This window comes from Macrobrachium rosenbergii, chromosome 21 (genome assembly GCF_040412425.1).
Source record: "Macrobrachium rosenbergii isolate ZJJX-2024 chromosome 21, ASM4041242v1, whole genome shotgun sequence".
NCBI classification, from domain to species: domain Eukaryota; kingdom Metazoa; phylum Arthropoda; class Malacostraca; order Decapoda; family Palaemonidae; genus Macrobrachium; species Macrobrachium rosenbergii.
In genome coordinates this window covers 1,660,001-1,682,500 of record NC_089761.1, presented here as the reverse complement: position 1 = coordinate 1,682,500, position 22,500 = coordinate 1,660,001, and the positions used below count along the sequence as shown (strand labels likewise).

The 22,500-nt window shown below is 38.5% G+C and overlaps 1 protein-coding gene across 5 annotated transcripts in view; it reads left to right on the top strand.

Moving 5' to 3' along the window:
• LOC136849658 (leucine-rich repeats and immunoglobulin-like domains protein 1) overlaps positions 1–22,500 on the top strand; it is a 566,587-nt gene that overhangs the window by 404,006 nt on the left and 140,081 nt on the right. For all 5 annotated transcript variants that reach the window (XM_067122963.1, XM_067122960.1, XM_067122962.1 and 2 more), the window contains 2 exons: positions 2,915–3,102; positions 21,561–21,736. In XM_067122963.1, coding sequence (XP_066979064.1) covers positions 3,009–3,102; positions 21,561–21,736 — 270 coding nt within the window. In that variant the 5' untranslated portion in view covers positions 2,915–3,008. The remainder of the gene's footprint in view (positions 1–2,914; positions 3,103–21,560; positions 21,737–22,500) is intronic.

Genomic DNA, 22,500 nt, shown 5'->3' with positions numbered 1-22,500 from the left:
GAATGGCGAACACTTCAGAGAAACTGTGCTTACTGGTGGAGTATTTCCTTTCCTCAAAGATCTTGAAAATGTGCTATCTGTTGAAGAAGTCACATTTTTGCATGATAAGGCACCATGTTTCAAGGCCCTTCAGACACAGGAGCTGCTTTGAAACAGTGGTATCGATTTCTTCTCGTCAAATGAATTTCCAGGTAGCTCCTGACCTTAATATGTGTGAAAACATTGGTAGTATCTTAAAGGATCATGTTGAAGCGCACACAGTGGACTATGATGGTATACCAAGCCTTGACGACCTGCGAAGAGAGGTGACCAAAGTGCTCAGGGAAATGGAGTTTGAGTCTCAGCTTTTTGCGATTTGCTGGTGCAGGCAGATGGAGGCCACACAAAATATTAAATACTCAGAGAGAAACTTAAATAAATACCTGTTCTGAATTACTTTTGTTTTTGTCCATATCAATTTTAGTTTATGCTGTAGAGGGGTGGCGCCTCTAATTTATAAACACCCATACATATATATATATATATATATATATATATATATATATAGATAGATATATATATATATATATATATATAGAGAGAGAGAGAGAGAGAGAGAGAGAGAGAGAGAGAGAGAGAGAGAGAAAAAGTTGCCAGATGCTTCTTTTTTCCCATATCAAACGAATAATTTTGGAAGAGGTCGCTGTTTCATTGTTGCCGAGGGTACTTGTTTAAAAAAAGTCACTTCCATATTATACTTGCTATATCTATCAGTTCTTGGTGATAATTTAAACTTTGTTATATCCCTTATAATAACCTCAGTTCATACCATGAAATATATTATGATTTACCTATCGTATTCATTCTGTTATTGTTTGGCATATACAGTACATGGGAACTGCTTTGAATTTTACTATTTGGTTTCGTCTTTTTTGCATATTTTATGCTGATACAGTCACAGTTTGCTTCCGCAGTATGATTCATGAATTGCAGACTCATGAAATTATACTTAGAAGCTAAAAATAAGACCTGGGATAAAACCTGATGATACTGTAGTCAAGGCTGAACAAATAAACAGTTTGTAAAGGAACCTGTGCTAGTTCTGGGTTATCATGTAAAATGTCCGAGCCCTAATGAATACGTGGACTAAGGTAATCAAGGCATGTTGCCTATATGCATAGAACTATTTTGTTACTTCACTGGTAATATCACTCGTTATGCCAAAGGAGCAGCCAGACAAAATGGGTGGACGATATTGGACTGTTCGGCCCAGCTGAAACTTCACCAAGAGTCAGGGGAAATATCAGATGGAGCGAATTACTCGTGTTCTTCCTTTTTAAACCGAAATCAACAGAAAACTTGCTTTATATAGAAGTTGTATGGTCACTTAACGCTGTAGTGAATGTTGCGTATATTTAAACGTAAGTCATCAGCCCGATAGCTATGATTTGACATAACTTTCTTGAACACTCGCGAAGTCAGTTGGTACAGATCCCACGAAACTGATTACTCATTACGCAAAAAATAACACATGAGCATTTCTGAATTAGGCAAAATTATTTCGCACTAGTCTTCGTTACGAAAAAAAACTGTTTTCTTCAAAATATTTGCGTAATAAAATAAAAGATTTTAGTCACCGTGACCTTGCAAAGTTTAAACATTTTTCTTTACAATTTTATCGCTTAAAAGTTTCTTGTTCAGTTAGACCATCAGATTGCAGAAACGCGTAGCCTTATGGATGTCCTTGGTTCTTGAAATATGCTGGGCTAAAGAATCAATACGATTCTCAAAATGAAGAGTTCTCAAAGGAAAACAGTTCGAGAAAAAATTCTGGGAATGCCAAAAGTCTCAGAGCTTACTAGTATTGCTCTTCGAGTGAGTAGTTTGTCCTCTGTTGGGTCTCAGTAAGGAAAGGTGGTATTTGGATGAGAGCATCGTTCGCCTACCTTATTCTGAGGTGACAGAAAGTAGATAAACAATACCATTTATACGTTTAGGAAATCAGTGGAGCGTCTACTAATGAATTTCTTTGGAAAACTTATTTCTTAGTTAGACAAAGAATCTCTGATAGATTAAGGATGTAAAAGATAGTGCAGAATAAGATTTGTTGTAGCAAAACTTCAGTCACCAACGGAATGAGACTCCTCGGAAACTGTGGACTCAATTACTGTTCAAAAAGCTTTCTGGGTGAAATCCGTGTGGATGATGATGCTCACTGATCAAAACATATGACAAAAACAATTTGTGCGATACGGTTATCAAATGATAAAGGCCTATTTTGGTGAGCTTTTTTCAGCGTTGACTCCTTTCAGTAGGCTCCCTTTAACTATAATACTACACGAAGGTCTCTCATCAGCCGTCTGTATTCCCATTTCATTTGCATAAAAGGGTGCAATGTACAACCAGCGGAGGAGAGTCTATCAAGAGATCCTGTTGTACAGAGTCATTTATGAATGATGGAACTATCGAAAATTCTTTCTGCAATGAATATTCATGACCCCACAATGACCCTTTAACTGATTTCGGATTCTAAATAGCACTTAAATCACCATTGCTCGGCGGTGAAGTACGAATGTTATTTTCAGGCCATGCTGTGCTTGCTTCCAGAACATAGAAATAAGTTTAGGAATAAATCGCTAAAAAGAGAGACCAAATGTAGAAATCGGATCCAAAATCATGAAAGAGATAGACTGGCTACGGAGTGTAATTCATTGAAGTTCTTGCAAATGCATTTTCACTCATGTAGAAAGCCATACTGTACACATATCGGAATTTAAACATTTTCATCAAATGGTGACTGAAGCATTCTCCCTGGTGTCAATCTTTTTTCGTTCCTTAACATTTTTGCTACAACCAAGAGTTTTCATGATAATGGCAATAGTGATGAGGATGAAGAGGTTTTCAAACTGAAAGAAACTTTCTCTTATATTTGCAGATTTCGTCTGTGAAGAGGCCATTTGCTGAGTGAAGTTTGCAGTCGACCATTCATTCATTACTCCCCGACCTGCATCGCTCTTCGCTTAGACCGGATGGACATTCAGTTGTTATCGCATTGCCTGGTGTTACACCTCTTGTTACTCGTCGCCATACGTCTGCAGCACCACCGAGTTCGTGCGTATCCTGGTAAGGCATAGCAGCAAGTTAGTGCACATTAATCTCGATCAGCGACGTCGGGTCTGGTCGGTATTTGGATGGGTGTCCACCAGGGAAGACCGGACGCCATCGATATATAGGTTTTTGGATATATGCTGGGCAGGCATAGAGCTAGAAACCTTCCTGCACCCTCTTCTCTGAGATAGGATCCAGTCACATAGGTGTTAGTTTGCACACGCCAATGCAACACTCTTTTCAACATAAAAACTCTTATGCAGCACAAGAAATTCGTACTGTGCATACAGTATATATATATATATATATATATATATATATATATATATATATATATATATATATATATATATATGTGTGTGTGTGTGTGTGTGTGTGTGTGTGTGTGTGTGTATGTATGTATATGTAGAATCTACTGGTCATTTTTTACCTATACATATGTAACTGTAATAGCAACAATACCCTCTTAACTTCTCGAATTCTTCCCGCTTTTTTGCATACGCTTGGCACTACAAAGCCTTCGATCCATGTGCAAGAAATTTGAAGCAATTATGATGTCTGGTAGCGGGAAACGAACCTGCGTCCCATAATCACAACGAGGCTTCAAATTTCTTGCGCATGAACCTAAGGCTTTGTAGTGGCAAGTGCATGCAAAAAAGCATGAAGAAAGAATTCGAGAAGAGGGCGTTGTGGCTATTACAATTACACACACTCACATACACACACACACACACACACACACACACACACATATATATATATATATATAAAGTTAAGACATCAGTGTTCAATTCAATGTTTTTAAAAGTGGTACGTGTATGCAGTCTTGAATATATTGATAATGGAGTAGATGATCATAGGAATATAGGGACAAACTCAAAATACATTAATACTGTGTTATACGATATATAGATAAAAAAATTATTTACGGTAATAAAGAGAGAAATATAGCTAAAAATAATGTTCTTGCGCGGCCTTAGAGCAATAACTAAAATGATTCTCACTGCTTAAAATCTGACGTTATGGTATTCAAGAATAATAATTCAATAAATGCGTTGACAATAAACTCTTCTCGTGACAATGCCACCGGATGTATTTATCAATTCATCTGACAAAGGGAATTGAACAGTAAAAAATATCTGAAATTTGTTCAAGACAATATGTTGTTTTGTTCCTGTGTGCTATGATATAATCTTGCTATTAATCGATCCGGCAGTAAAATTCGGTTCTTTCTTGTAACATGTCGGACTGAAACACAATCTAGTCTAGTTTTATAGAGAACTTCTGATAGAAATACAAACAGCAGCATAGAAATGCACACAATTGACACATTTATTTCAAGATAAATATGGAAAATGCACATATTTTAAGGAGAGCAGTTAAATATTTCGCGTATACTGTGCTTCCTTTCAATTTACAAAAGAAAATATTTACATTTTCAATCCTTGTCCAAATATACATTATGTGGTCAACTATATTAAATAAACGTTTTATATATATATATATATATATATATATATATATATATATATATATATATATATATATATATATATATATATATATATATATATACATTTATTCATGTATAATTAATGCAAAAGTTGTCTGTATAAAAAGACCATGAATAAGATGCAATTTTATCCATTGTTCTTATCATCTCGGTATGCATGTCCTTCCATTTTCTTGCAGTAAATTCGGCAGGTCCGGTTCAAAGTAGAAATGTTTTCACTACAAGAGTATCCCAAACAACTAGGTAGATCTCCTGTGGACTGAATCGATACTCTGGCCAACAATGAATGTACCACAGCTTTTTATTTCCTGCAGTGAATTAATTTTTAATGGTATAAAGCTGGTTTTGGTGTCATTTGAAGCAAGCCTCCGGCACTGTATTGAAGTATGCTAAAAAATCGGAGAAAAAATCAAAAGGACAGTTCACGTTTGTCGAAACTTACTGACGAATGACGTCTTTGGAATTTCAGTGTTTAAGAGTAGGATGACATCCACTGACCTCATCAGAATCTCAGAGTTGTCACCACGCGTAGGATCAAGGATGAATAAACGGGGACATTTATGTAAAGCCCAGACTTTTGCGCAAATGACACCAGGCTATTGGTAAGTTGCTACAACAGGTATAAAATTGCAAGATATACAACGGGGACCTTCAGACATCTCTATCCAAAAACAGCTATGACTTACAAGATTACAAGAATAGTTATTTTCAAGAAAATCACAGTTGATGATTGGTAAAGGGACCCGCTACATAAACCAGCTGAGGGCCGATAGGGAGGCCTTCACTTCATCAATGTAAGATGAGGATGATGAAGAAAAACCTGTTTCAGCTCACCAATTCATAAACGATCTGGTGATGCGTAAGACTTGTCCAATATGGAACTAAGGTCAGTGGGTCCTCTTCTGTATCACTTGTAACTGGTTGAACAGTAGTAGTTGTTAGTTGGCAATATGAGCATTAGCAACGACTCAGAACTTGAAATGTTGATCTTCCTCTGGAGCTTTGTGGTGTTCATTTCCATTTGCTTCATTTCCACTTTCCCTTTGGCATGTGCATGGAAGAAAACAGTGAGCGTCTTCCTTCATTGCAGTAAAACTACCATGACACACCAGAAAAATGAAAAAGGGTAATAATGATACGAACAGACGAATCGGCGAAGTTATTACAATGATGAAAACACCAAAACTCTCCCAAAGGATCGTCAGCATTTCAACAGTTTTTAAAAGTAAATTCAAAGGCAACTGTAGCCTCAATATCAATAACTAATTGCTGAGTTCAGTAACAAGAAAAAATTTAAAATTATTCTTAAGGAAACCAACATAAATTCAAGAAAAGCCCTATTTTTGTCACTGATAAATATGGTAGGAAAAAGAGGGCGTGGCTCCTCCTCTTCAGCCAAAATGAGGAGGGTGGAAGGCTGGCAAGGGGACAGCCAAAAGCCTGTTGTGGTGCATAAAGATGCCATTGAATAAGGCGCACCTAAGGTGCATACTGAGTGCTAACAGTATGAGCTAACGAGCAAAGGCGTCGAACAAAATACCGAAATACTCGATTTTTCATATAACGCCATAATAGTTCTGCTACTTGAGCTTCGCACCACATATCCCCATTCAGAATCAAAAGCGATTTCACTCGCGTTGCCAGACTGAATCATTGTGGTTGTGTATTAATCCTCCCCCACATCAACCATTTCCTCGTAAGTTGCTTAACGAAAGGACAGTGATTATACTTTCATGAAGTGCTTGCACTGCACTTGAGAATGTCTGGAGTTGCCTCACTGTAAAAGCTATAAATGACCCTGAATTTTTATGGACAAAGTTAATTTCCTGTTTGGCCTTTGACCCCATCTGCATGTCAGCTTGCCAAATGTAAATAGTATCTCCTGTAGTATAAAAGTTACTTATAACCGTGACCTCTCCTTCCACATCTACTACATACGTAAATTATGCATCCAAAATGTGAATATCTTTTTGAACAGTTCAAAGCTTATGGCCATTGTTAAATTTCCATTTTAAGCTTGACCTCTAAATCTTGACCTCTCCCTGAACATTGTCTTCATTGGTGACTGTGTTTTGCAGAATCAGTCACTTATGGCCAATGCTAAATGCCTATTTGACCATTATCAGATAGGCATTTATTAGTGAATTATACATGCCACTTATAGACATGTTAAATTCCTATTTGACCTTTGACCACTCAGTAAATCCTTGCCCTTAACCTCACTCGGCAAAATGGGTATAACGTCTCTCTCGCAAAAGCAGTAAAAGTTGCGGCTAAAGTGATTTTCAGTCTTACCTATGACCTATAATTATGACCTTGATCTCTCACCTTGCACATCAGCATCATGAGTGACCTATGCATGCAATTATGAAGTCTCTGCTTATTTGACATAGTTTATAATTATGGCCAAGGCTAAATTCTTACCTGACCTTTGGCCTATCACATGAGTTTGACTTTGACCTCACTCTGTGCAACAGTTTCAATAGATGATGATTATAATGTGCATGCCAGTTATGAAGTCTTTCTCTCATGTCATTCAAAACTTAGGGCCAGCGTTAAATTCCTGTTGGAATTTTGACGTCTGAGTAAGACCTTGACTCCATTGTATACATCGAACCCATTCAAGGCATAATTATGCCTACTAAGGTTAAATTCATATTTGGCCATCGACTTCTAAGTATGACTGTGACCGTGCCGTCATTGTGCACAGTGACTTCTTTCATGGAATGTGCATATTATATATGAGGGTTTGTACTGTTCAAAATTTATGGCCAAAGTCAAATTACTATTATATCTCTGACCTTGAACGTGACTTGCCTTCAATGCCCAGTAAACCATTTCTCGTCACAGGTTGCATTAGTGTCCAGTTTGCACGTCGCCATTTAGGATGAGGAGAGTAATATGTAAACACACACACACACAAACAAACTTTCTGAGTAAAATAAATAAAGTTGGCGTCGTAAATCAAAATGACAATAAAATTTCGTTTGTGTTAAAATATTGCATTCGTCATTGCTAAAAATAAGATTACAGAAGCATCATAAAAGAGAAAATACCGGTGTCTGTCCCAAAGAGGAGCTGGAGTATGAAACACTAAACTAAACAACATTGACCATGTTCGGTGACCTTCCCTCCTATTAGGACCTAGCACCACTTTCTCGATAACATTCATATATTTCTCTACAATAAAAGGTCTTTTTTTTTGTAGCATCGAGGACGCGCGGCGTTTTCCAAATGATTATGATAATTCCCTGGCAGTTTCCTGTTTACGGTTTAATCTTACATTTAGTGTGTTTTAGTAAGCAATAGCCTAGAAACTTGATCGCAAAAGCATGTACAGTACATGAGCTGTGTACAAAATTATGAGTTCAGAATCGTTTCAACCTTTGGTTTATATTATTTTAAATGAACTTCGTTAGCTACTACTCGAAATTCATTAAAGCACTGAGAAGAATCTTTGAATTACACATTTGATATTAAAGAATTCATTTGTCCGTTTGAGTACTTTATGTGTGCACAGGCATTTGACTGCCTGTATGTCTCTAGGGATCATCCTGTAAGAAGCTATCTGGGTTTGGTTGCAGAAGAAATACAAGATTTGCACAAATGTCCTTTGCTTTCTTACACCGAAATCCCTTAGAATGAGTGTCTCTTTTGCTCTTCTGAAATCAGAATTTTAAAAAGATACCAGCAGCGCTCCCCTCCTCTTGGCCTCCACTCTGTTTGGTGGTTTTATGAAGCTTAAGTGCCACGGTCTCTCTCTCTCTCTCTCTCTCTCTCTCTCTCTCTCTCTCTCTCTCTCTCGTCAAGAGAAAGATACTTTTCTTATTTTCTCACTGTTTCTCAGACGCTGGAGCAGGGAGTCATTTCTCTCTCACTCTTTCTCATCGAATTATCGAAGCAGTTTTCAAATTCTTCTCTCTCTCTCTCTCTCTCTCTCTCTCTCTCTCTCTCTCTCTCTCTCTCTCTCTCTCTCTCTGCTGTGTGTGTGTGTGTGTGTGTGTGAGTGTACGAAACGGGAGGTCGATTTGGCCCCAGTACAATTCCTTCCCTAAGCCCCAATTGATTCGGCGTCGTGGAGAAAATCATTAGATTTTAAGATTGTTCCCTTCTTAATACTTTGCAGGTAATGCATATTATGTAAGGGTGTGTAAAACTGTACGCTAGGAGGAATATCAGAGCAGAAAATCCATCATCCGGTAATGAGTAACTGCCACAGAGTGCATGAAATTTTATTCATCCTTTTATTGCACTGCAACTTTTAAAGAAGTGGGAGGCGCCAAAGATATGAAGAGAACATTTTTTATTAATTGATATGATGCAAAGGGAACAGATTGTAAAGTACCAGGCTAAAAAATAACACAAAGTTTTCTATTCTTCATCTATCTCTTATTTTCTCTCTCTTACTGCTATTTTTTTAATTCATCTCTCTCTCTCTCTCTCTCTCTCTCTCTCTCTCTCTCTCTCTCTCTCTCTCTCTCTCTCTCTCTCTCTTCTAAGGTTATTTCTCTCTCTCTCTCTTCTCTCTCTCTTCTTCTTCTTCTTCTTCTTCTTCTTCTTCTTCTTCTTCTTCCTCCTCTCGCTGAAGGTGGATGCTATTTTTCATATTCTTCCTCTGTCGTTCTCCCACTCACCGTCCCTTTAAAGAAAAGATAACATGTTTCCCCTCTCACTCATTTTCTTGCTCACTCTCGCTCATCAGATTCTCCTCTCTTTCTCTCGCTCTCCCATTACAGACGGATTTTTTTCATATCCTTCCTCTTATTTTTCTCTTTCTCTCTTACTAGGCAGAGGTCTCTCTCTCTCTCTCTCTCTCTCTCTCTCTCTCTCTCTCTCTCTCTCTCTCTCTCTCTCTCTCTCTCTCAAGCAGGATGCTGATTTTCATAATCTGACTCTCACTCATTTTCTACACATTCTCTCTTCGTAGAACAGGAAGGGAAATTTCATATTCTCCTTTTCCTGCTGCCACTCTCTCATTACTGACTGATGCCATTTTGTCATATTCTCACTCTCATTTTTCTTTCTCTCTCCGTCTTGAGACAATGGTGATATCTTTCAAATACTCATTCATCTCTCTCTCTCTCTCTCTCTCTCTCTCTCTCTCTCTCTCTCTCTCTTTCATTAGAGAACGGTTATCTTTATCGTGTTGTTTTTACCACTCATGAGACCGGGCAGAACTCCCTCTCTCTCACTTTCATTCATCGCAGCGAAATGATGTTTTTCCTATTATTATCTCCTTTTCCCATAAGAGCAGTGGTTTTTCATCTCACTCCTTTGTCTCAATCTCTCTTTCACTAGAGCAGGATGCTATTTCTCTCTCTCTCTCTCTCTCTCTCTCTCTCTCTCTCTCTCTCTCTCTCTCTCTCTCTCTCTCTCACCGGAGAAGGATAATATTTTTCACAATCTTCTTTTCTGTCACTCTCTCCCAGTCCGCTGTGTCCCAGAACACTGCCTCCTTCCTTCCTTCCTTTCTTCCTTCCTTCCTTCCTCCCTTCCTTCCTGTGGACCCCAACATACTTGAGCTGAATCACACTCAGCAGATTTTTGGAAGACAGTGTTTGCCCTCTCGCTGCAGGTCCCAGGCAAGCAAGTAAGTGATGACACGAGCATTCATACAGGCGCACCTGCCCTGAGAGGCGAACAGATTGGAAAAAATATAGACAACTCCATTCACTTCCAAATAGCAGGGTGTTATTGTTCAAAACCAATTTCCAATTTAGGAATGGCCTGGCGAAGCCAACAGAGTAATTTACGTTATAAATGAGAGCCAGGAAACTGTCCCTACAGATTCATATTAATCAATTGTTAAATGTCCTTTTTAAGTGATTTCTGAATTCAAGTTGCAAGACAGCTTAGATGCCGCCATGAATCCAGTAAAACTGCTCTGCACTATCTTATCTTCTGGTGACGCAGCAAAAGAGGAGACTCCCAAAAAGCTGCTTATGAATAAGAAAGAGTCAATGATACAAATGACCTGGCCACACCTGCTCCGGCAAGAAGCTGAACGCCAATTTTGAGTAAGTGGGACTTAGGCTACCAGCCTCATGCCCGAAATGAAATGGAACATCTTACAGACATCATACTGAAGTGTGACCACTTTTTCCATCATAGATGGTCCTCTAACGAGGGGGCCGACGAAACCCAGTACAAGAAGACTCGGTCCCCACCTGCTTCAGCGTAACCCGAAAATCCGTCTCTTCGTCGCTCTAACAGTGTTATATAATATAACTGTGGGGTATTATATAAATCACGATTGAGAGAGAGGGCGAGTTTGGATCTTTGCAAGAGACCACTTCAACATCATGGAATACTGAAACCTAAATTTAGGAGATCACAAAAGACCTTTTGATGAATTTCAGTATGAAAAATTTTGTCTTCATTTACCATGCTGTGCATGACGTCATCCACGTCCACTTAATGAAAGCTTTGACTCATATTCTAGGTGAGTTTTATTTCAAAATAATGGAAAGGAAAACAATTAAAACCCTCCACTTTGCTAATAATGAAACCAGCTCGAGATACAGTTACATTTTCATTTCTTTTGGATATCATCACCATTACCGTGTTGTATGTCATGTTCGGCGCATGATCATGAACTTTCAACGCCTATCATTTACATAAGAAAGAGAAGCGCCCCTGACGGCTACAACATTCCGCTTGCCTGAGCATTACCCCTAGAATTACTTTTGAGAATTCTCTTGAATGAATGCTGTCCCGTAAATGACATTTTATATACTAACGGCGCAGATGCTCAGGTTCTTGTATATAAATTAGCAATATTCGTAACCATTGCCATTCAAGATTATCCACGAAAAAATATACATTAAATGCACATGAGCCTGAAACTGGAAATAATAACAAAAGGGAAAGGAGCCCTGTCGAGGTAGTGTTTCTAATAAAAAAAAAAGTAATTTCAAAAGAGACCTCTCTAAATACAAGGGTAACATGAGTGAACATACAATGTCATCAGGAAAATAATTCCTATGCCACTAGAAAATCTACATGATGCTACACAGAAGTGTAAAAAATACTTTGATAATATTCGATGACTCAGAAGAAAATTTCTTGAATACCCACTGGTTCATTGCCATCAGCCTTTGGCATTGTTGTTCACCGGAAATGGCAATAGATCTCAGCCTGTGGGTACAGATACAGTGAGTGATCGGTCTTCTAATACTCACCAAATCTTGCGGATCTTGTTTTTAAGTTAACACTTTTCTACAGAACCATCTCTCTTTTGCCCATCATTTCTAGGATATTAGAGCAAATAACTGCCATTCAACTAATGACTTTTGGTGAATCAGACCACTGAATGGCTAACGCATAAAATGGTTCTAGACATAATCCATCAACAGAAACCTCACTATTTAAAGGTTACCAAAACACGAGAATAAAGAAAACAAAAAACTTAATTTCACCATCAAATTCTGATCAGTAAAATACCTGACGAGAGAGTTAGACCTTTTTTGTTCGAAATCGCGCAAGCACCAGTATTCAGTCTGTTCATATTGGATTAGTTTTATTTTCTTAAGAATACATCGTTTACCCTACCTCAGAGATCGACCCCAGACCTATTGTTGCCCTTTATCCACAGCAGTGATATACCTCAGCATTAAAGCGAGTGTCTTCTTGTTATTTGTGTAGATGATACACAGAATATGCTGACTGGAGGCTTAAGCACAATCGATGGTTTGATAAAAAAAAAAGAGCCGAAAACATCTTGATTGTGCCAATAAAAATCAGTAGGAGGTGATTAACTTACTTAACAAGAGTAGAACTTATTTTTTCGATGAAGACAGTATATCCCTTGCAAACCGGAGACCATCTGCATGAAGTTCAATAATGACCTGGCCAAAATATCTCTTTCACCATCTTTTGTTTACATAGCCTTGAATTAATGGAACTGTCTCTCAGTACCTCTCACCTATCTGAAGACAACCAGTACACATATTTGACCATAAGCTACATGATTCCTTAATGCCCTACAGGAGGAGCCAAGATGCACAGGTAATGGCTATTAAATCAACCCTCACCAGGATGCAATTCTAACTCAGTGTGGCACGTTGTAAACAATTCTGAATTCAGTACTTGAATGGTGCTATTTATTGTAACTGTCAGCTCCATTCCCCTGTCACCTGGTCTGGTCACTGTATCAAAAGCAGGTTAGATCCTTGGTTATATCAAAAGCAGGTCAGATCCTAAGAAATCTGTGTTTTCTGAACATCTTTTTGTAAACCTACACTGGTGACCCTTTGGGTGACTGGGTAGAACAGCATGGTTCCAAGCCATGCCATATCACCCCAACAGCCACGAATGGGCTAAATACAGTTCTTAGCTCTGGCTTTCTCAAGTTTGTCCTCCACTCATTAAGAAGGCATGTCTCTCACACCAAACCCTGGCTACTAATGGACTAAATGCAGCCATGTTTACCAATATAAAAAGCTACTAATGGATTAAGTATCGTGCATGAGGTTTGGCTATTTCTCTCTTAAGATGTTAAATTGTGTATCTCAGTAGCACAGTAGATAAAAATACAGTTCTCACACCAAACCCTAGCAACTAAGGGACTAAACATGGCCAAGCCAGCAGCTAGAGAGACAGTCGTCTGGGAGACAAACAAAATAAAACAGAAGACTGTCTCAGTATCATGGCAGATAAAAATCTCAGTTCTCTCACCAAAGAGATTATGTGAGGAAAAGATAATCAAATATGAATTTGGAAAATCTTAGTCTGATGCCCTTTTTGACAACTATCTCACTGGTTCCAGAGATTAAAGGTACAATTCCATCTCCAAAATGTCTCCAGCTCAATGAAAACGGCAACTATCGACACCCTCTCCCCTGGCTGGCTGACAGACAATGCAAGAGGATTGCATAAAAAGAACTACACCAGTTTCTGCTAGCAGAGTTCTCCCTACCCACAAATGGACCATTGCTCTCCTAAACACTCCACTAGGGAATAAGTCAGCGAGGGCATCTCAAGATGAGCTTAAGTCCCTACTCATTCTGCCAGAGCTGGACACCATAATAAAGCCAAAGATGGTCAGCCTATCCAGCAAAATCTGGTTACACCACCTGCCAACAAACCTCCAGGCTGGACCATACCTTCATATGACCAGTGGGTCTTCACCCTCTTCTTAATGGGCAGTAAGTATATTGGGGATTTCATCATTGCTGACGTCTAGACACCTCTGCACAGTACAAACTTCCTTGAACACTATGGGCTGCTAGCGGATGTCACTCATCACCACTTCCTGAACCTGTCCTTCCAAGGACACTTCTCCATAGGCACCAAGCACTGCCCATCTCAGTGGTAGGGCCTGCAAAGTTACACCATCTACTGTAGGTGTTTCCCAGTGTATCTGGGCCAAAACTTCAACAGATTCTGAAATCCCTGAAAAACACAGCATCCACAATTATATCAAAACAACTGGCCCCAGTTCACTCAAAGTCCCGTCACCTGCCACTGGAGTAACTATTCACCAACAAGATCTTCAAGGAGATGAAACTTATGAGGCTTTGAGGCTACTTGTTAGTCTAAGTCCATGTCAAAGAAAGCCCAAAAATGCGTTATAGGACCTATGCCTTTAACTATGCCACATTCTGCCTCCAGAATTCAGGGCTTGCTTTCCAGAGGTTGATGGACAATATTCTTAGAAACCTCCCCTTCTGGGTTTGATATGTCGACAACATACTCATATTCTTCATAAATCTGGAAGAACACCAAAAATATGTCAGAGCTATACTAACTCCTCTACAAGAAAAGTCTAGTCACCTGCCCCACCAAATGCACCATCAAGGCCTCTGCCACGTCTCTGGGTCATCATATCTCCATATACACACTCCAAGGTATCAGCCATCAAAAATCATGCAACTTGATCACCATAAGAGAACATCAGTTGTAAAATCAAGACTCTTGAGTTGTGCCCCTCTTAATGCAATGCCTATACAGCAACAAGAATGCACTTTCAGATGCTACTGTGCTGGCATTCCTCAACACCTAGGCCAGACTCACACTCTATCAATGGTATAACCAAACCTCTTGATGCCTTAAGCCAAAACCTAACACCGGGAGAGTAAAAATAAATATCCTTTGACTGAGAATTTCTTGCTATACACCGGAGTAATAAACATTTCCAGAATCTACTCAAAGGTTTGCCCTTCATCAATCCTGACAGGTCATTAGCAAGTCATCCACACCTTAATTAAATAGCAGGACACATCCTTCATGTATCAAGACCCACCACCAAATTCAGGTGTACCACAAAACAAAGTCCCAGAAAGGAAAATCCTGTAGCATACCCTACCCAGGATGGTGATTAACTAGGTCCATCATGGCATAGATTATGACAAACTCGCAAATGCTCAACCACCAAACCCTGAAACAGAAGCAATTGCATCACCATGGCAAACCTAAAACGGGAAGACGTCCCCTTCAGTGCAATACCAGCACAGGACACCTGCAGCCTCAGATGCCAAGATCCCTTCAGCAAAGGATTTTTGAACTCATCCACAGACTCATCTGTCCATCCAGCAAAACTAGTGATACAAAAATTTTTACGTCTTGGAGCAAACAGATACATTGAATGTGGGCAAAAAAGTTTAACAAGCACCAAAAGAATAATCCATCACTTGGAGTCATGTATTGCTGAATTCCCACACCCCAGACAACAGTTCAGCCATCTCAATGTCATTTTAGTGGGACACCTACCCCTCCCTTTCAGTGGGTTCAGATATATCTCCACAGCAACAGAAAGGTCATAAGATGGCCAGAGGCAAACACTAATGACAGGAACAATCATGAGCTCCTGTGTCGAGGCACTCTTCGATGGTTGGGTCAGCTATTTCGTCATTCCCAATGACATACATCTGATAGAGAGCTGGCTTTTACCCAGCTGCCATTGATATGGCAGAAAGAAACCAATGATCCCTCAAGAAAGCGCTCATTCCCAGGTGCAATTGGTTACAGGGCTGCAAGGTAGCCCTATGCAGTAAGCTTTGAGCTTCACTGCCAAGTACAGCAGCCAGCCAGAGCACTGTTACCCGCACAGTCACTTGCTTTTGCTCCACCTATCATCCCGACTGGTTCAGCTACTGGGTCTACCGCTTGTAGCAACATTTCCCTCTGGAAATCCCAATTATAAATCAGTGTACTCAGAGCATCTTATTTTATAGATCAATAATACATATAGTATAAGTCCACACAAAGGAAGTGAACCACTGGTACAGAGCAGCTTTATATTCTTTCTCTTTCTCTCATTCTCTCTCTCATTAGAGCAGCATGATATTTTCTATATTCACCTGCTCTCTCTCTCTCTCTCTCTCTCTCTCTCTCTCTCTCTCTCTCTCTCTCTCTCTCTCTCTCTCTCTCATTAAAGAAGTATCCGGATACTATTTTTCCATATTTTCCTTCGCTTTTTTTCGAATTAGAGCAGAATGATGTTTTAAATTTTTTTTGTTCTGCTTCGTACTCTCTCATGGAGCATAAGGCTATTGTTCACATCTCTTTCTATCTTTCTCCCACTCATATTAGAACACGAAGGTTTCTCTCTCTCTCTCTCTCTCTCTCTCTCTCTCTCTCTCTCTCTCTCTCTCTCTATATATATATATATATATATATATATATATATATATATATATATATATATATATATATATATATATATATATATATATATATATATATATACTATATATATATATATATCATCAGGTATGATGTTATTTTTATGAACTCTTAATCAATCTTTCTCTCATTCTCTGCCTGTCACTGGCGCAGGATCATCTCTCTCGCTGGAATGGTATGACTTTTTCCTCTTCCTCCATTCTCTCTCTCTCTCTCTCTCTCTCTCTCTCTCTCTCTCTCTCTCTCTCTCTCGTCTGTCTCTCTTTCTGTCATCGTCATCCTTATAACAGTGAGTTTTCTTTTTTATTCATCTCCTCTCTCTCTTCAATTCACTAGAGCTGGATGATACTTTTCACATCTCTCTCTCTCTCTCTCTCTCATTGATGCAGGATATTTTTTCATATACATTCTCCTACTATTTATCTCTGTTTCATTCAAGCACAGACATCCAATCACTTTCTCTCGTTCTCTGTCACTTTCTCTCTCAATGGGGTGGATGATGGTTTTCATGTTATGAGTTTCACAGATGCAGCAAAAATGTCATGACGGCGTATTCCGAAAGGTGCACAAGAACACGTTCCAAGGATGAGCCCTCTCTCTCTCTCTCTCTCTCTCTCTCTCTCTCTCTCTCTCTCTCTCTCTCTCTCCTAAATTGTATTCTTAGAGGATCTGATATTGCAGAGACAGACATATTTTCTTCTATTAAACAATACTAGAGAGCTTTGGTCGTCATTAAAAAAATTAATGCTTCCACATCAGAGTCCACAGGAGTTGTACAGTACAAGAGCGCCAGGGAGGTGGGAAACCGCTTTTTCACGCACGACTTATGACTCGTCTTCTTTAATGGTGGGCAACCCCAAAATCCTGCCCTGATTGCTCGGACCCCTGAAATTTGAGGCCTTTCCTTTGAGTTGCCAACTGTCCTTGATCTCAAAGGACAGCCCTTTAATTTAGGTATTCAGTCCTTGTCCATTTTTGCATTTAGGAAGGACGCCAAATGTCCTTTATTTCTGTCATATCATTGTCAACAAAATTGATGACAATTTGATGTGCAGAATTGTGCACAAACTTGGCAATGGCAGTGGTAGTTTGTAAGGCGCTAGTACAGTACTGTAAGCGCTACATACTCGTTCTGTTAAGTTTGAGCGCGGCTGCCGCTCAGTTTCAGTCACTTTCAGAGTTTCAGTTGCCTTTTCAACTTTGTGAGGTGCAAAGGTATATAATTTCGTTGTCATTATGTCTAATACATGTGGAGGTTAATTCATCTCACTTTTCTTTCATAAAATTGTGAGCTCCTTGCACGCAATGTATTTTGTGAAATGAATGCGCATTATATCTTAAAAATATAAGTAAGGATAAGAAAACACTCAAAAATTTAGAAAAGAATGGCTTACTGAAAAAACTTTTAGTATGTTGTTATGTGAAGTACCACCTATATCAGTTCCTCGCTGGGTGAGCGGGTTCTGTTCTTAGCTACCACTCTGTTGGTCGCAAGTTCGAATCTCCGACCGGCCAGTGTAGAACAAGAGGAATTTGCTTCTGGTGATAGAAATTCATTTCTCGCTATAATGTGGTTCGGATTCCACAAGAAGCTGTAGGTCCCGTTGCTAGGTAACCAATTGGTTCTTAGCCACGTAAAAATAAATCTAATCCTTCGGGCCAGCCCTAGGGGTGTTAATCAGCTCAGTGGTCTGGTTAAACTAAGGTATACTTTAACCAGCTATATCAGGTGATAATTCAAAAGCACACTGTAAATATTACAAGTGTGCTATTGCAGCAAAATAGTGTCAGCTGGTAGGCTAAAGCATGCAGAGACAAGAAAATATTAATGCAGTCCCGTACCAGACAGTGTGTATGTACCAGGTCCAGGTAAAATACAGAAGCACATTGTCAATAGGCCTATTGCAAGTACAGTATGCTAGTGCAGCAAAATATTGTCAGCTGGTAAGCCTGCTATAGCATACAGAGACAAGAAAATATTAATGCAGTCCCGTAATAAACAGTGTCTTTTACTAACCTGTTAGTTAAGAAATGTGACACCGTTGCAAAGTTGAAAGGAATATTGCGTTGTAGTTATATTTTTATATATATTTTTATCATATAGCATTATATATTTATTATGATATAATTTTATATTAATTTATTTATTTATCTATTTTTTACTTGGCTCTTTTCTTAGGAGTTTTTTTCTCTGTTTTTGAGGGGAATTTTGTTCCTTTTTATAATTTTCATTTGACAACACTGGTTGTGAACTTCAGACTTGTTCAGTTACTGTGCTCTTAGTATCTGTGAAGGAAGGTTACATGACAGTTATTTTATTTTAGCTGTATATTGATACCTATTAGGTTGCTGGTGATAATAACAAAAAATATAGTTAGCTACTTGGTTAAGAATATTGTTACGATGGTCTTACTTATACATTTATTATTTTCAGGCAATTAATAACAAATTACAAGTATATATACGATTGAAAATCCCATTACTTAGCTGACTAGCTTAATTCATTAAATGTTGACTCTGAAAATATATATCAAAAAGCAATTAATGTTTAATGGTTTTCTGTTGCCAGATCATGGAACACCCAGTGAAGAAAAAAAAAAGCGCATGTGCTCATTTAACAAGGACTGGAAAAATTAGTATGAATGGTTCGTAGAAACTAGTAATCCACAAGAGGCAAAGTGTAACATTTGTCAAAGTGTTTTTGAAATTGGATACATGGGTGCTTTAGCAGTAACACAACATGCAAATTCGGATAACCACAAAACGAGAATTAAAACTTCAGCTTGCAGTTCTCTAATTGATAAATTTTGAGTGAAAACTAATTCAGAAGAAGAAGGTATTGTAGTTGCTTCGGAAATAGCTCAAATATATCATGCAGTTAAACACAATCATTCATACAACTCGCTGGATTGTGGCCTGAAATTAAATTCAAAACTTAACCAGGATTCGAAAGTTGCAGCAAAAGTATCTTGTGGTCGAACCAAATCCGAGGCAATTGTTACAAATGTGGTAGGTAAAAAGGCATTACGAGTGGTTATGGATGATTTGAAACATGATCCTCCTCTGGTTTTTGCACTTCAAACTGATGCTTCAAATATAAAAAAACAGGAAAATGTTCCCAGTATGTGGAACATGGCACAGGAAATTGTATTATTGAATTTATCGAGAATGCAGATGAAAGTGCAGATGGAATGTTCAGTTGTTTGAAAAACACTATGGATAATTTCCAGCTTGATTGAAGAGTTTCTTGTTTTAGTTTATATACAAACATTTGCACACTGAATGATGGTATTGTTAAGGCTAACTGCAGTGCGCACATTTTACACAATTCAATAAGATTTGCTTTGGGAAACTTGAATGTGGACATTGAAAATATTGTCCTGAAAATTTATGGCCATTTCTCAATGTCAGCAAAAAGACGCGAAACTCTTAAAGAGTTTTATTTGTTTGTAGATACAGAATTTAATGAAATTCTTCGACATGTACCCACTAGGTGGCTATCCCTGCAGCCATGCATTGAAAGACTTTTACTTTCTTGGAAAGCTTTAAGTTCTTATTTCTTGAGCAGACCAACTGATTGCTCTAAACAACTACTTCAACTTCTTAGAATAGATAATGATTCTACAGAAATTTCTCAGCTTATTGAAATTTACTTGCTATTCTCGCAGCCGTTCAAGAACTGGAGAGGAACGAAGCTTCAGCAGCAGATGTTTTCATTATTTTGGCCGATTTAAGAAATAAGTTAAAATCCCGATATGATGAAAAATTCTTTGGGTATCAAGTTCACCAACTTCTTAAAAATGTAGACACTATTGAAGCTCAAGAGACAACTGAAGACTTTAGATTATTTCTTATGTCATCAATAACATATTTGGAAAAAAGAATCGACTGATGAAAATTCAACATTTGGAAAGTTATCAAATCTAAGTTTTTTTAAGATATTCCTTCCCAAAATATCAGAAATTTATAGAAATTGTAGAAGATTTGAAGTTGAAAGAAAGTTTCAACAAGATTCAAAGTTCTGAACTGTTTACAGAATGCAAAACAACCAGCAGCAAATGGCACATGATTTTAAAAAGTGCTAATCATAAGTGCGTCAATATATTTAAAATAGTTTCATTTGCGCTTTTAATCCCTGGAACATCAGCATACTGTGAACGCACTTTTAGCGTAATGTCATCTAAATGGCGAAATGAAAGAAACAGATGCTCCACAGAACTAATGAGAAGTGAACTTTTCATACACTTTAACTTGAAAGACACTTGTCGGGAATTTTCGGAAAAATAAAACATGATCCGCAAGTGCTGAAGTCCGCCAAAAATTAGAACAAATATAACTTTAAAAACTAGAAGCTTATGTAAAGGTATGGTCAAAGTATATTCAAACTTATGGATACATTTAAACTTTAATTTTAAAAGTATGGCTACATTTCTAATTATTGTCCTTTATTGAAATTTGTCAGAGTTGGCAACCCTACCTTTGCTTGAGCAATGCGCCAGCCGGTAGGACTTAACAAGACGCGTCCTCGCTAAGTGCCGAGATGGTAATGGGTATTCATTCCCTCTCCAGGATATTTGGAGAGGAATTTTTTTGTATAATCCTGTGGTGTTTTTGCAGCTCTTTTGAGGAACTGATTATGATACACTTAGGAGTACTCTATTGTTTACGAAGATGGATTTTATGAAGCTACTGAATGAAAGTATTCGATGTTTATATTATTTGCATGAGGTGTGTTTTATGAAACTTATCTATTAATTAAAATGTATTCCGACCTTTTTTTGCTTCCGTGACCAACGTTGTTGAGATGCTAGTCTGGTAAAGCAACTGAAGAGACCGTTTTTACCCGCGCTCTCTCTCTCTCTCTCTCTCTCTCTCTCTCTCTCTCTCTCTCTCTCTCTCTCTCTCTCTCTCTCTCTCTCTCATATCTGCCATATGTTTCATCTTAGTCTGATTCATTAAACCAGGATGTTTTACTTGAACTCTCTCTCGCTCTGAGCCAGTACTTTTTTTTTAATTTCTTGCATAATCTCTCTCTCTCTCTTTCTGTCATTCTAACATATATAATACGTGTTTGAGTGATGTATTGTTTTTCTGTTTTAATTTGTGCGTAATTTATGTTTCCATCTTCTTGATCAACTTTCATTTTATTGTCGATTGTAGATAAAAAGAGTTCGACTTTTGTCTTTGATATTCAGGTGACGGTGTCGTTGCCACCAATACTGTCAGCTGTGGCTTCATGACGCCATTTTCTCTCTCTTACTTTTCTTGGGATTTGTTGAGATGAGATGTTCACTCAATGGAACATATCTCATAATTCAATTCATTGTTCTTTCAGACTTTCCAAGTCCTCTGCCTCCAACAACTACGTTCGTGGGTCCTGCCGAGGAGGACAAGACAGTATTCCCACCTCTGCTCACAAAGTTTACTGTCAAAAACAACACAGAGCATCGGTCTCAAGTCGGAACAACAGCTGTTCTTCACTGTGCTGCTGATAATGTAGGAGAAAGCACGGTACGTCTCTTTGGCCGAGGCATTTTGCCGTCTTGTAAAGGCTCCTCACTACTACAGTAGTAGTTATCATCAAGAGAATAATGTAGGACAATGCGGTGAATGGCCGCAGCGATAGAGGAAATAGAAGGTGATGATAGTATGAGGAAAAACAGAGGGGAGATAGCAGGGAGAGGAGAAATAGAGGGTAATAATAGAAAGGTAAGAAATAGAGGGTTAGGATAGAAAGAGGAAAAAACAGAGGGTGATAACTGGAAGAGGAGAATTACAGGAGATGATAGGATGGGTAACAGGGGGAGATGATAGTAAGAGAAGAAAGAGATGGGTGATGACTGGCAAACGACAAATAGAAGGTGGTGGCTGAAAGAGGAAAAAAATGGTGATGAAAGGAAGAGGAGAAATAGAGAAATTAGAAGGCGATTCAGGAAAAGGAGAAATAGAAATAGAGTGGTGACAGCAAGATAAGAAGAAGAGAAAAAACAAAGAGTCAGGACAGAAGATGAGAAATTGATGGTGAGGACAAAGAGTTCTCAAAAATGAAAATGAAGGTGAGGCGCAGGACAGGGGATGAAGAGAAGAAATAGAGGGTGAGGAGAGGAAGAGACCAATAAAGGGTGGTAGCAGGAAGAGGAAAAATCGAAAGTGAAGACAGGAAGAAGCACATAGAGGATTATTCTATGAAGAGGAGCGATAGGGAGTCATGACGGCAGGAGAAGAACTACGGGTGATCACATGGAGAGGAAACAATGAGAATAATGACTGGCATA